The following is a 12,788-nucleotide window of genomic DNA, read 5'->3' as shown; positions in this document are numbered from 1 at the left end:
TCGAACGCCCTCATAGGCTGTGTATAAAGATTCTTCAACAAGCTTCTTCCACTCTTGCCTCTGAAAAGTAGGTTATCACCACCACCAACCGTAGGCGCGTGAGTCGTGACGAAGTCAGGGATACAATGGACTGTGCTGCCGGCTGTCTTGACAGCTCAATCACGGAGGTTGAGGCGCGATCTTTCGTCTCAATCTAGAATTGAGTGGTCTCATACGGGACCTTCCAGCGCTTAGTGCTCTCCAGATGGAGTTTACGCTCCAAATATATTAAGCGTCTCAAGTTCGGCCTAAGGCCTAGCCGCCTACACAAACTCAAGATGCAAAGCTGTTAAGTCTAGTGCCCAGCATAGAACGCACAAATAAGTCGCCGACATCATGCCCAGTATTTCCACTGCATCTCTAGCATATCTGGCAGTAATGAGGGCCAGCGAATTTACAGCTTGGTTGTGGATTCAGTTGATTGGATATGTGGGCTGACATGGTGTGTTCAAGATCCTAGTTCGAACAGGTAGGCGGCCATGTTAACATCAACACCCCTGAACGCGAAAGACAAACTAGGGTCATCGATCGTCAGATTAGGAGGCAAGCCCTTGTTCAACATAGGATTGATAATTTCGCTACATTGCGCAAAGAGTAGCCTGCCCATCATCTGCGTCGCAAGCATTGCCTTCATTGCAGAAGTAATGTAAGCAGCTGGAAATTGCCTCCGTGATGAATTGCGTTCCCAGGGATGTCGATCAAGTGGTTATCAGTTGTAGACATGAGCTCAGTTTCCACTTGCTGTTGGGCAAGGAGAAGATCTTGCAACTGTGGGCCAATCCATTGAGACGATGTTCGCAAATCATATCGATCTTGAGCTAGGCCAATGTTCTTAATATGATTGCCAATGGCAAGCTGCGAGTCATCTAGCCAATTGAAGACATTCTGAGCAAGTTCTCGTTGACTAGGATGGGGTCGAATCTAAGCAATAAAAGGATAGTAATTATGATTAGTACGTAGCAGGGCCTCAGAGCTCATTGTAGTGAGAACTTGGGAGAGGAGGGCAAGCTGCCGAACATCGTGAATGACGATACCAGCCGCTGCCATGTTGACACAGGTACCATTGAGCAAACTTTGCCCTTCTTTTGGCCCAAAGGTAAACGGCCGGATGCCAACAAGTGCAAGACCTTCATCAGCAGGCATGATACGGTATTGTCTAGTCTTTTCGCCATTAACAAAGATGTTTGGATTGCCTTACAAAGCACCGGCGATATACGCTAATGATGTAAGGTCCCCCGACACAGAGATACTGCCCCAAAGAGGGATAACGGGAGTGAAATCTTGTTTCACAAGCTCTGCCATCGCCTGGTTTGCTTCAAGTGTTAATGCAGAATGCCCTCGCAGGAGGGATATGCATCGGACCAGGATGGAGGCGCGAACAAGCTAGTTTGGTAGTGAGTATTTAGGGTCATTGGTCTATCCTTATCACCAAATCTGAATACCATGAGGGAGTGTTTTGCAAAGAAAACATTGCGAATTATGAAGAGGATTGTTGAGATGATTAGACGTTTTACGTAGACAGAAGATCCTGAGTACCATTTTCGCACTAGAACCGTAAGTTCCTATTCCCCTGGTTTTGTCTCATCCTCCTCATAGTAATGATTATTCATCAAATAAGGCGCGATATTATTAGGTGCCGGAGAAAGTACAATGAAGCTTGGAAACGTTATGAGAAAGAAGTCCCGTACATTTTTATACTGGTGAGATTCACTACCTTCAATACCAAAATATGGGAAATCACTGACGATATCAAAGTATGTTATATAATACGAAAGAACGGATTGTTCAGTGGGCTGTTCCAATGTATGTTTTAGAGTAGGCAGTCTGCAGACTGCCTACATTTACTCCCTTCACTTGAGACTTCGACTATTAATAACTTCTCTTGCTCTAGCAAGTAGATTAATAACACATTATATTTCCCCGTTAGCATAAACTCTAAATGCCTTTCCAATTATTTGGCGTTTGTAGCTCAAGTAGAATTATTGCATCACGGTCCGTCTGGTTATTGACAGTATGTTAACTAACCTCCAATTGCTTTGCAAACAGCTAGGTGTGAAATGACACCATGTTCATGAGCTCGACGATAATGTTAACATTGGCAGAAATATTACCTCTTTTCTCAAGAAATATGTGCTTTCAATTTGCTAAGATAATTCCCTTCTCAAGGATCTTTAAAGAAAATAACTTGCACCGTTATATCATCTCTCATATATCGGCTGGTAGGAGTGGTCACAGTCATGGCTCCGCAAAATAGCCCCCTTCGTCTCCCACCAAGCGCGTTCTTAACCAAACATACAGCCGCATTATCCAAGTCTTCTATAGCGAAGAATTCAGGAGTGGCTTTATAACTCGGGAATCCCTCATCATCTATCGCATATGAGGTGAATTTGGTGTCCTCCACACTCTCTGGTTTCCCCTTGCGACGGGCTGCCAGCCATCGGGACACACAAGTCACCGCGTCATCGTTGGACATCACATCCCATAAACCATCAGAGGCAAGAATCACAAAGTCCGACGACTCCACTTTCTTGGTAGTTACCTCTGGTGCAGCAGTCATATAGGGGGGTGTTTTGGATTTGGGACGCGGGGCACTGCCGTAAAAATTGGATTGCAGATGTTTGATGAACTCGTTCGTCCATTTCCATCGATGATCACCAAATCCTCTTGTGATGGCAATTCCCATAAGTCTTCCAGTCTCAGGACTAAGAATGTCACCGCCTTCACCAGGGTGCTCAGCATTTAGCCTCTTTACCTCTTCCTCATTAAATCCGGTCTGGTCCTTGCTCAGTGCATGGGCCGCAAATGTGTGACTATCAATAGACCAAGATCCTAAAACAGCGCGCGAGTCTCCAGTCACAGCTGTTCGCAGGGTCGATGATTTGGGCTCATAAATGGTAAGCAGGGCGCACGACCCTGCGAAAGCAGGAGCTAGAGCGGCAATGGCTTCGGCAGATCCTGGTTCACAGTCTCCCTTAGCACCCTTCTGGGCATCCGCCATTATGCGATCATCAAGATTTGTAAAAGCTTTTCTGATAGCGGCATCGACAACATCCCTCGAGCTGGTATGTACTACCTTCCCCAGAGATGACGAGACGTACGGAATTAGTGCATCTTTCAGGACTTTTGATGTCGCCCAACCGCTGTATATGAGTGTCAGCATGATCTCTCCGTTCCATGGCAATAGTACTCACGCATGACCATCAAAAATGCCAGCATATAACGTCTTCTCACCCTGTATTCCACCACCAACCCCAATAGACCATTCGTCTTCCACTGGGTCGTTGCTGGCGACACGGACGACATCAACACGGCCCCTTTGCCCATCTGCGCTATCAAACTTAAATGATTGAGCTTGTTCTCGCAGCTTTGCGTTTGCAGATCTGAGATCCAACACTTTCACAGGAGATACGACTGGAATTTCCACTTCCGAAGTGACGGCCTTGACGATTGGGACGTCAGGGATTTTGACGTTAGCTGGTTTCTGACTCAGCCAGTAGGCTCCCCCTCCAGTTGCAATAACTGCGCCTATCCCCCAAATAGCAAAGGCCTCTGGCGCAGACTTTGAAGCCTTTTGCGCTTTAGTAGTGGACTGCCATCGTAGATATGTTTTTTGATGTCTGGTCATCCATTGCCTATGAGGGTGTGTTTTTACGGTTATTCGAAGCCCGGAAAACCGAATCATGGTATCCACGATATTTTCTGTTGAGAAAGCCGCCTGTTGAATGATATTAGAATTGGAAAGTTGCAGAAAACGAGGCAACACCTAACTCGAGAATGTCTAAAGCCCAACAGGATAGAGGGTTTTGCCAGGACAACAACTGAGCACTCGATGGATAATTCGCACCTAGCAAAACTATTTCAATCCGTTTTCGTCAGCAGATGTTTTTCTATCCTCCTAGTAGGGACGATGTGTTAAGATGGTACATAAGAATATCTAACCACAGAGTAATTACAGGCTGTGAATAACCCGCTGTTAAGCAGTGTAATGAAATTTCCACGCCTTCAGGGGAAAAGGCTCCAAAAGTATGTAGAATTGCACGACTTCACGACGGGCTAATAGTGGAAACGTTCACGTTAGTAATTGATACGATAAATTAAGTCAATAAACTCATCAATTGCTAGTTCAATGCCTACAAGCAACATTCGGGACCGTGGGCGTGGAGAGTTGGTGTATGACAATAATGCTGGGGATAACGCGGAGTAATTGAGGGGAAGCCGTGAAGCACGAGAACACGTTTTGATTCAACATTAATGAGAAAATAAGCTAGCTATGAGGGGTTAGAAGAGTAGCATCCAACCTCCACCACCGCAGAAACTGCCTTTGAGGGAATAGTCCTCGGGCTCACCGATGGCTGGCTCCTCTCTGTAAGCAAGCATACAAGAGTCCCATACGGTCAGCGTTAGAGAGCTTAGAAACTCTCAAATAATAAACCTGTTCCTGACGTAATTATCGCCAAGATGTAATTCTTTATGGATCATGGCTTTTGTGGGCGTATCATTTGTGTTAGCAAGAGGGAGATTGAGCAGGCAAACTTCCACATGTGCCGTAAATTGTTAGGCGTTTATAAGCAATAATATATCGATACTAAGATCGCGTTATCCAAAAGGCGCCAAAATCTCTGCCCATCTCACTGTGAACGCACTGATCCCCCGTCGTCTGCGATGCAGAAGTCAAAGTGCAACGTAATAAAGTCACTGCTTATCATCCACCTTTCTGCCTTGCGAAAGATACTACGCAAGCATTTCCATACCTTATTCTTAATGTTCCATCAATCCGAAAACACTACCGGAATTTATTATCTGGATGGAAGAATAAATTTCCCTGCTTTTTGTATTTTTATGAGATACATGATGAGCGAGTGAAGCAGACAAGTCTGGATGCTCAGCAACTTCTCCATCCGTTCGCTGATACCTGATGCGACTTGGCCTAGACAGCCGCCGAGACAAGACTTGTAAGTACCTTCCTTCAAAGTTACCAAGTGGGAAAATCAGGATAGGGTACCTTTGGCATGTGAATGTCATGTTAGCAATGGCTCCTTATGAGGACCATCCAAGGTCGCTGCTGATATATCCAAGGCAGTGTACCGGAAAGAGACTCCAGAAGAACGACTTTGCTGGAGTCCAGCATAATTCTTGCCGGACGAGCCAAATTTGACGGCTGGCTCATCTATCAATAAGTACAAGCTTTGATGATGAGCTGAAGCTGCCGAGCATATGCTGACGTTCTTTTAAGCATGCTTAGCATCGTTTGGAAGTGATTTCATGGCAGGATCCTTTTAAATTTGCTGTAATTCTCCCATCCTCAATCGTTTACGTCAGGGGAGAGTAACCTGACTCTCCTGGTTTGGTTTGGGGAGTGTTGTATATTCTCCATTCGCTTTCGCTTCTTAGTATCTTCGACTGATCGTGTATGTGCCAGAACAGATTCCCATATGGTATCTGCAAGCAGTTCGGCGGCACTTGGTCGGTCGCGCGGTTCCCAAGCTAACATTTGTCGTAACAGGGCTGCAAACGGCTCATTTATGAAGCCCTTTTTGGTTTGGCTATCCAAAGTTTTTTGCAGGGCTTGGTAAGACACTGGTGTTATCTTGATACTGCCTGGTGGTCTTACGAAAGCAAAAAGCCAAGAAGCAGCAAGCGCCCATACATCAGCTTTGGCTTTATCCACGGGGTCCCGATTTGCCCAAATCTCTGGAGCAACACAGACGCTCGGGTTAGGCTTGTCCGGCTGCCTCATACAAAGGGAAATAACGGCTTTTCTAGGCAGATTGCGATCTATCATCGCCGTCGATTCGATACCAGGCAGTATAAGCAACGATTCGGGTAGAATATTCCCATGCACGACGTCATGTCGATGCAACTCAGCTAGTCCTGTTAAAGTTTGATAGAAATAAAGAAGACGAGTGTGGGTGTCTATCTTCACCCACGGCATATTGAGAAAGTGGTGTTCGGCCAGAGGCATAGAATAGAACAAATGCCTACAGCGATGAGGCGTTTTTGGGTCGCTGAAAAAGCATGGTGGTGACATCTTGTGCTCACACCAGGTGTCAATGACGCCGAGAACGCCCTTATCCGATTTGCCGTTAAACTGACAGGCAAACTGGAGCTGATGTAGCATGTGCTGCCGTGATCTAGCCTTTACTTGCAGCTTTTTAACAGCAACTGGTTGTCCCGTGTGAATATTTACACCAGATGTTATGGAAGTGCTTGGAATCTTCTGGTGCAGCCATACGTTCCAAGACGTCTCAGAATGCGGCGTGGGTATAAAATTGAGCAACTGGGAAGGCCGGATACCATTGTAGCGGCAACTAAGATTATCGTCGAGATGAGCTCTGAGTTTGCCCAAGTCTTCGTCTTTAACAATGAATTCAAGTGCAAAGCGGTATTGGCCAAAGCGCAGAAAATTCCGTTGTCGCCGCAGGACGCATGTATTCCTCTTCCCCAGCATGTCCAGTATCAAATCATGATCGTCCACATCGCCTTGCTCGTAGATAATAGGTCGACTGGAATGCGTCTTAAGCAACAGAACACCAGATTGCGGATGGAAGTGAATACTGGCGTGTATGTCCTTGATGAATCGCCGAACAGCCGCGGAGCTCGGCGTCCTGCCCGGTGGACACAAAAGAATATCTGGTTCACAACAGCACAATCCCTTCTCAATCAATGCCGGAGATGGACCAGCGCCAATACGCCATCTGAATCGTCCAGAGCCAAGACTGTCGCATGACAAGGGTATTGATAACTGATAACCGATGGTATTTTCGTCGCTCTTGAGCGTTGGGGGCGATGATTTGCACTGAATGGTCTCCAAAAGGTGAATTGCCGCCTCATTATCAGCAGAGAAGACTGCAAATTCGATATCGTTGGCTATGCCGATTGGGATATCATCGGAAACCGCCGTCGGGTGTGTCATGAGAATAGCTGGACAGGAGAATGCCTGGGACGGTACGCCGGGTGGCTGAGAGAGGCCTCGGTTCGCTGAAGGAGAGATTTGACAAGCATTAAGCAGAGAGAAAAAGATAACCAACGAACAGATCCGAATAATGCGCTCTTGCCAGTGGATTTAGCTCCAGTTGGGTGCGAATTTCCAGCTCCGGGTCGCGCAGAAGATGACGCTGATATCGCGAGATCACGTGATGTGGTCGTGGAGTTGCATCGTCAGCCTCTCAATCAAACGCTCGGCCTCCTCAATACACCAACGAATGCTCAAATCTATCGCCGGACAACTCACGACAGTCGCCATCTCCCTTCTGCGCCATATCTTTGGTGCCTACTAGCCGACCGATATCATGTCCAAACGAAAATTCAGCAGCGATCCGCCTTTACCGCGCAAAAAGGCCAAAGTAGCCCAGCACCACGTCTCGCTGGAATTCGAAGCATGCGATACTCTTACAATACCATCACCGCCATCATCCCAAACGACACCTACGCGGCTCGAAAAACGCAAGAGGACGGACCATTCACATATTGATTCTCGTGACGAGCCAAGTGCAAAGCGGGCCAGGACGAGCCAGAGTCCAAGCGACACAACAAGCTGTCCACGCAGTTTCTCCCCAGAGCCATGGCCGAGCATCGGATACGTGCCGGAAGAAGAAAAGGAACCGAATCCTTTGGTGGAGGAGTTCTACAGATCCTGTATAGAGACGGAGGTGGCATGCAGCTGCCAACCACAGACGATATGCCGGAATCCTCTACCAAGTCCAGTACCTTCGGAGAGCGACGCAAGCGAAAATGAAGCGATTGAGCAAACGATCGTTCATGCCGCCCATCAAACGCGGCATTCTGCATCAGAACCCCAACAGATGCTATACCTCAAGCCGCAGAAATCGCTGTCGCCCAAAGTCAGTTCCTCTAGAAGGAGAAATCGAAGTTCTCGTCAGCGAATCGAAAGACGCATCCCAGTGTCATCTTACCAAGAACAGCCTCGGCAGCAGCGACGCAAGAAGAAAAATATCTATCACGATCGGCCACGAGATGAAAACCCTTCACCGCTTGTTAAAAGATTTCTGCAGTCAAAGCGATCCTCCCGACGAGACTCCCAGTGCGAGTTATGGTATTTAAGCAACAATGGCATTGCATGCGCAGTTACAAGCACCCGGCGGTGAATATTGCGTGGGGATCCAATATCCGAGCATCAGTTGACCGAAGGGCATATCCGTTAACCTGGCAGGGCTAGGGGCAGCGGGCAGTTCATCGGTATAACCAACTGCTAGCACCGTGATAGTTGGCAGCATCATTCTTTGGCATGGTCGTTAATCTGACAGGGTCGGAGGCAGCGACGAAGTCGAGGAGAAATGCAGTCCATCATAATGCGGCTAGTTCCGTAGGCATGGTCGTTATCCTGGCAGGGCCGGGTGCAGCGGCGAAGTCTTGGATGGCTTGTGAACTTGGATCCTCAGATTGGCAATATAGACAAGGAGTATAGGCGTTATTTTCTTTATGATACCCCACGGCAGTTTCTGGTTTTTTGATAGACTCACTTGGGAAGTTGATAAACCCGCAATCAAGTGTCGACAGGTGGATGGCATTGTAATATATGTTGATTGATGCTATGCTATCATCCATTACTACTTCACTACAAAATCTATATCAATTTTGTAACGTTAAATATTCCTTGCTGAATGGGTAGTCAATAAGTCCCTCAGGAGCTCCCACTTTGTAAAATGAACTGCGATCATACGGGTTTAGCTCAAGACCTCTCTGGATACGGAATGGCAGATCAGGGTTCGAAACATATCGTCTCCCGAATGCAACAACAATGTCCGTGTTAGGGTGCTTCTTGACCAGTTCTAACGCCGTCTCAGGAAGATAGCCTCCTGTTGCGATGATGGCTTTGTCCCAGAGTGCCCACGCCCAGTCAAGCTTCTCTGTGCCATCAGTGTAATCGATTCCCGAAACCCGGGATTCAATGAGATTTAGGTAGCCAATTCCAACGACATTGATCCGTTTAATGAGATCGGTGAACTGTGGGATGGGGGTTTCCATCCGCATGCCCTGAAAATCAGACCATGGACTTAGTTTGATTCCCACACGTTCCGCGCCAATAGCATCAGAGACGGCCTGGACGATCTCTACAACAAGGCGATTCCTATTCTCGATGCTGCCCCCATAATCGTCGGTCCGCTGGTTGCTTACGTCCTGGATGAACTGGTCAAGTAGGTAACCATTAGCAGCGTAGATTTCAACGCCATCGAATCCGGCCCGCATAGCATTTTTGGCAGCTTGAACATAGTCCTGGACCGTGCTTTTTATCTCACCAATGGTCATTTCTTCTGGCATTGCACCTCCCTCGCATGGAATGGCACTAGGAGCTTTGATCGTAAATCCGTCTTCTTCAGCAGCTGAAAGCTGAGCTGCTCTTCCGAATGCCATAAGCTGAAGATACATAAAGCCGCCCTTTTTGTGAACTGCGTCGACGATAGGTTTCCAGCCTTGTACGTGCTCTTCGCCCCAGATAGCTGAAGTGTATGACATGCCGCCATGATGCTTAGCAATGGAAGCAGACTCAGCGATGCTAAGACCGCCAGGCATAGAAGTGCGCTGGAGGTAGTACTCCTTCATCAGGTCTGTAGCAACATGATTTTTGTCGGCGCGCAGTCGTGTAAGAGCAGATAATACAACGCGGTGGCCAAGCTCTACCTCGCCCAGCTTGAGAGGCATAAATAGAAGAGAGTCTTTAAACGACATTTGTTCCAAAGTATATATGAAAAAGACCAAGTGCGAAATGCCGAGATCAAAAGGAACTTTCGACTGCGGGATCTAAGTAGTGAAGCTGGTTGGTGGTTGTCAAGCCGATAATGGTGTTCCAACGATTTCTAATGACAAGCGGGGTGTTTATAAAATCGACACGATTGTTTTCTGATGTTATTGAGATTTGAAAAGTGAAAATGAGAGATGCCGCCAGGGTATATATACACTTTAGTTCCAACACCAGCATAGCAATAGCGTTTGTTTCTATGAACCGGCCAGAAATTGGGTCGGCATAAACGGAGTCGATTACATGCCCGTGGCACTATTAGCAGAATAGAAGATAACAAGAGGCTTTTTTGACCAAGTTAGTAATAAAGCTGTTTAAACATAGGTAGGATTCCTTTCGCGAGGTTAGTATTTGGAAACTTTTCAGTGTTTTGGATTTATAGAGGTAGATTCCGATAAGTGTCGGCTACATCATTAGGGAAGTCTTCCCCAAAAGGGAAAAAAAGTTATCGCACTGAAGTCCCATATTAGGCTAGCTTCCACATTTACAAAGCAGCTGGGCACTTGCAGTAGCAAAATGGCCCTTGCTACATTGTATAGTGGCAACTTTATTTTTCTGCGATTCTGCCTATGACGTTTCGCAAATTCGAGGCTCTACCGATTGCAAATCAACACAGAAATAGACGTCTCCCATGGAGTTTAATAAGCATCAAGTAATCGCTAAATGTTAAGCTATAAATCCAGCTATAATCATGCCCAATGTTAGATCTCAATTTGCCTTGACAACGCTATGTGATAGCTTCTGTTATCTTCGACGACAGAGGCGTCTCGATTCCGAGAGCACAGAAGCAGGTAGCAGTGAATCAGCAATTATGAAGAAAAGGAACTACTGGTAATTCTATGGCGATATTGGATGCCTGTGAACTGGAAAGATAATAAGTTTTAAGAGCAAATAAATTCTCACCAAGGCTGACAAAAATTAATAGACGGTGAATTGAAGATGCGGTGTGTACGTGCGTGCGTGCTTCCACAACAGCAATTGAAGAGTTGCGTAGTATTATACAGTTATTGTAATTAAAAAGGGAGCATTTCTATACGTGCTACAATAAGCATATACCACCTAGCTAGTACTAAATACCTATAGTTACAGCCTCTAGTTGATATATTTTAGGCGTTGTTCTGCCATTCCTGCAGCATTCAGATACGTATCTACCTAAATAAGGTTTCCAATAATGAAGTACTGGAGTTGGGGTACATGATTAATCATACGACAATGGCACTTTGGTTTCATTCTCTTAGCTTTTTTTTACCTACAGGTAGTCTCCTCTCCCTGGATACTAACACACTTGGAGGCGATTGTCTTTCATCCCTGCGCTATACATCCGGGCTACTTTATTTTAGCCAGAGATCAGTCTGCTGCAATGGTCGCCGAGCTCTATAATCTTTGTATCGCCACTCTTAAAATACGGAGTAATTTTCCCTTCGCTTCCATATTGGATTATCATTAGCCAAGACTCAATCCAGATATCCAAGGTCGGAGATACCGGATCTCAGCCGTCTGCTGCACGAGGCAGAGACCACTCACCGTCTTCATGTCAACCTTTGTATCGGCCTTAAGCCATAAATCCGGCAACTTTTGCGTATATAGACGTATATAGATTGTGTGATGCAACAGGCTTGAGAAATTAATTGCAACTGGTCCATTTGCCATTTCTTCAAGGCAGTGTATTTTGCTACTCATCTTCTCTCATGTCTTTCATATCACAAAGTTGGCCTACTCAGAATCATCCCTAAGCGATGACTGTTTTCTTGATAACAGGAGCTAGCTCAGGCTTAGGCCTTGCCTTGAGTCTTGCGGCTCTGCACCGTGGTCACCGGGTCATAGGAACAACTCGTGATTCAGTTAAAGCCCGTACAACCAACCCTGATTTCGAAGGTTTAGGAGGTGTCTGGCTTTCAATGGACGTTTCCAGCCCTTCTTGTGAAAGCTGTGTGCGCCATATCGCTGAGAAAGAGAACGTTGATGTTCTTATCAACTCAGCTGGGTATGCGCTTCTGGGCCCAGTGGAGCAGATTAGGTTTGCAGCGCCCTTTCATCTCATCATAGTCTCAAGGAAATCAATCATATTAATCTCTCATCAGTGACACGGAAGCCCACGCACAGATGGAAACAAATTTTCATGGGACGTTGCGGACCGTTCGAGGCGTTCTTCCAACATTCCGCTCTCGCAGATCTGGCACAATTGTCAATATTACCAGCGGTGCAGGTTTCATTGGCCTTGCGAGTCGAGGTCTGTATTGCAGTAGTAAGTTTGCCGTTGAAGGTCTTTCAGAGGCACTTGCGAACGAGCTCGCCCCATATTCCATACGCATAATCATCGCCGAGCCAGGTGCATACAGAACTAAATTTCTGGATACCTTGACATTTCCTGAAGCTGGTATTGGGGAATACTCAGAAACACCGGCTGGAAAGATGATTGAAATGACAAAGGATATGAAAAATCGCAAACTGGGAAACGTCGACAAAGCTGCAAATGTGCTTCTTGATGTGATCATCGGCTCTGGCTTGGCGGCTGATGAAACGATCAAGAAGTGTTTGAGAGTACCTCTGGGACAAGACTGCTGGCCTTTGGCGAAAAAGAAGGCAGAGGCGTGGGTGAAAGAGTTGGATACAATAGAGGACATATCAATGAGTGTTGGAGTTGAAGATTAAGAGAGGCTTAGTTAGGTACGATGCTATAATATCAGAATAGGATGACACTTGCAAAATACATGCCGTAAAGTGTTATATGTTATGTATAACCCTCCTTTGAGCCTATTGTATGAGTCTACCACCCTATGAAAATAATACATGATCCAAAAGTTGTCAGAATTTGCACTCGGGATAAGAATAGAATTTCCACCATCTTCACACACACTAGGTCATCTCGTATCCCTAGCTAATATGGGGCCATGAATAGTCCACCTACTCATGCCTATTGAACATATATGACAAGATACAGATGCACTGTAATTTGATGTCCTTAAACTAAAAGAATGGTACGACGATAAGG

General features: G+C 46.2%; 7 protein-coding genes across 7 annotated transcripts; 2 read left to right on the top strand and 5 right to left on the bottom strand.

The window, feature by feature from the left end:
- Positions 1-669: 669 nt before the first annotated feature.
- On the bottom strand, positions 670-1,182 carry TRIVIDRAFT_67832 (uncharacterized protein; the record flags this gene model as incomplete). Its single annotated transcript, XM_014098136.1, has 2 exons — positions 670-960; positions 1,030-1,182. 2 exons carry the CDS (start codon positions 1,180-1,182, stop codon positions 670-672), a joined length of 444 nt encoding a protein of 147 aa, XP_013953611.1.
- A 975-nt stretch (positions 1,183-2,157) lies between these two features.
- On the bottom strand, positions 2,158-3,199 carry TRIVIDRAFT_181584 (uncharacterized protein; the record flags this gene model as incomplete). The annotated part of the gene is made up of 1 exon (XM_014098135.1): positions 2,158-3,199. The coding sequence occupies one exon, from the start codon at positions 3,197-3,199 to the stop codon at positions 2,201-2,203; it is 999 nt and encodes a 332-aa protein (XP_013953610.1).
- A 31-nt stretch (positions 3,200-3,230) lies between these two features.
- On the bottom strand, positions 3,231-4,229 carry TRIVIDRAFT_209853 (uncharacterized protein; the record flags this gene model as incomplete). The annotated part of the gene is made up of 4 exons (XM_014098134.1): positions 3,231-3,754; positions 3,808-3,892; positions 3,964-4,092; positions 4,174-4,229. A coding segment is annotated over one exon (489 nt), but the record flags the coding sequence as incomplete, so codon positions are not given.
- A 1,112-nt stretch (positions 4,230-5,341) lies between these two features.
- Positions 5,342-7,298, bottom strand: TRIVIDRAFT_67830 (uncharacterized protein; the record flags this gene model as incomplete). The annotated part of the gene is made up of 2 exons (XM_014098133.1): positions 5,342-7,017; positions 7,271-7,298. 2 exons carry the CDS (start codon positions 7,296-7,298, stop codon positions 5,342-5,344), a joined length of 1,704 nt encoding a protein of 567 aa, XP_013953608.1.
- An 18-nt stretch (positions 7,299-7,316) lies between these two features.
- On the top strand, positions 7,317-8,640 carry TRIVIDRAFT_216494 (uncharacterized protein; the record flags this gene model as incomplete). The annotated part of the gene is made up of 1 exon (XM_014098132.1): positions 7,317-8,640. One exon carries the CDS (start codon positions 7,329-7,331, stop codon positions 8,142-8,144), a length of 816 nt encoding a protein of 271 aa, XP_013953607.1.
- On the bottom strand, positions 8,629-9,726 carry TRIVIDRAFT_46335 (uncharacterized protein; the record flags this gene model as incomplete). The annotated part of the gene is made up of 1 exon (XM_014098131.1): positions 8,629-9,726. One exon carries the CDS (start codon positions 9,724-9,726, stop codon positions 8,629-8,631), a length of 1,098 nt encoding a protein of 365 aa, XP_013953606.1.
- Positions 9,727-11,532: 1,806 nt separating this feature from the next.
- On the top strand, positions 11,533-12,448 carry TRIVIDRAFT_46158 (uncharacterized protein; the record flags this gene model as incomplete). Its single annotated transcript, XM_014098130.1, has 2 exons — positions 11,533-11,813; positions 11,878-12,448. The coding sequence occupies 2 exons, from the start codon at positions 11,533-11,535 to the stop codon at positions 12,446-12,448; spliced, it is 852 nt and encodes a 283-aa protein (XP_013953605.1).
- Positions 12,449-12,788: the final 340 nt, after the last annotated feature.

This window comes from Trichoderma virens (genome assembly GCF_000170995.1).
Source record: "Trichoderma virens Gv29-8 chromosome Unknown TRIVIscaffold_83, whole genome shotgun sequence".
Classification (NCBI taxonomy): domain Eukaryota; kingdom Fungi; phylum Ascomycota; class Sordariomycetes; order Hypocreales; family Hypocreaceae; genus Trichoderma; species Trichoderma virens.
Note: the sequence above shows the minus strand (reverse complement) of the source record. Positions and strands in the feature narration are given on the sequence as shown.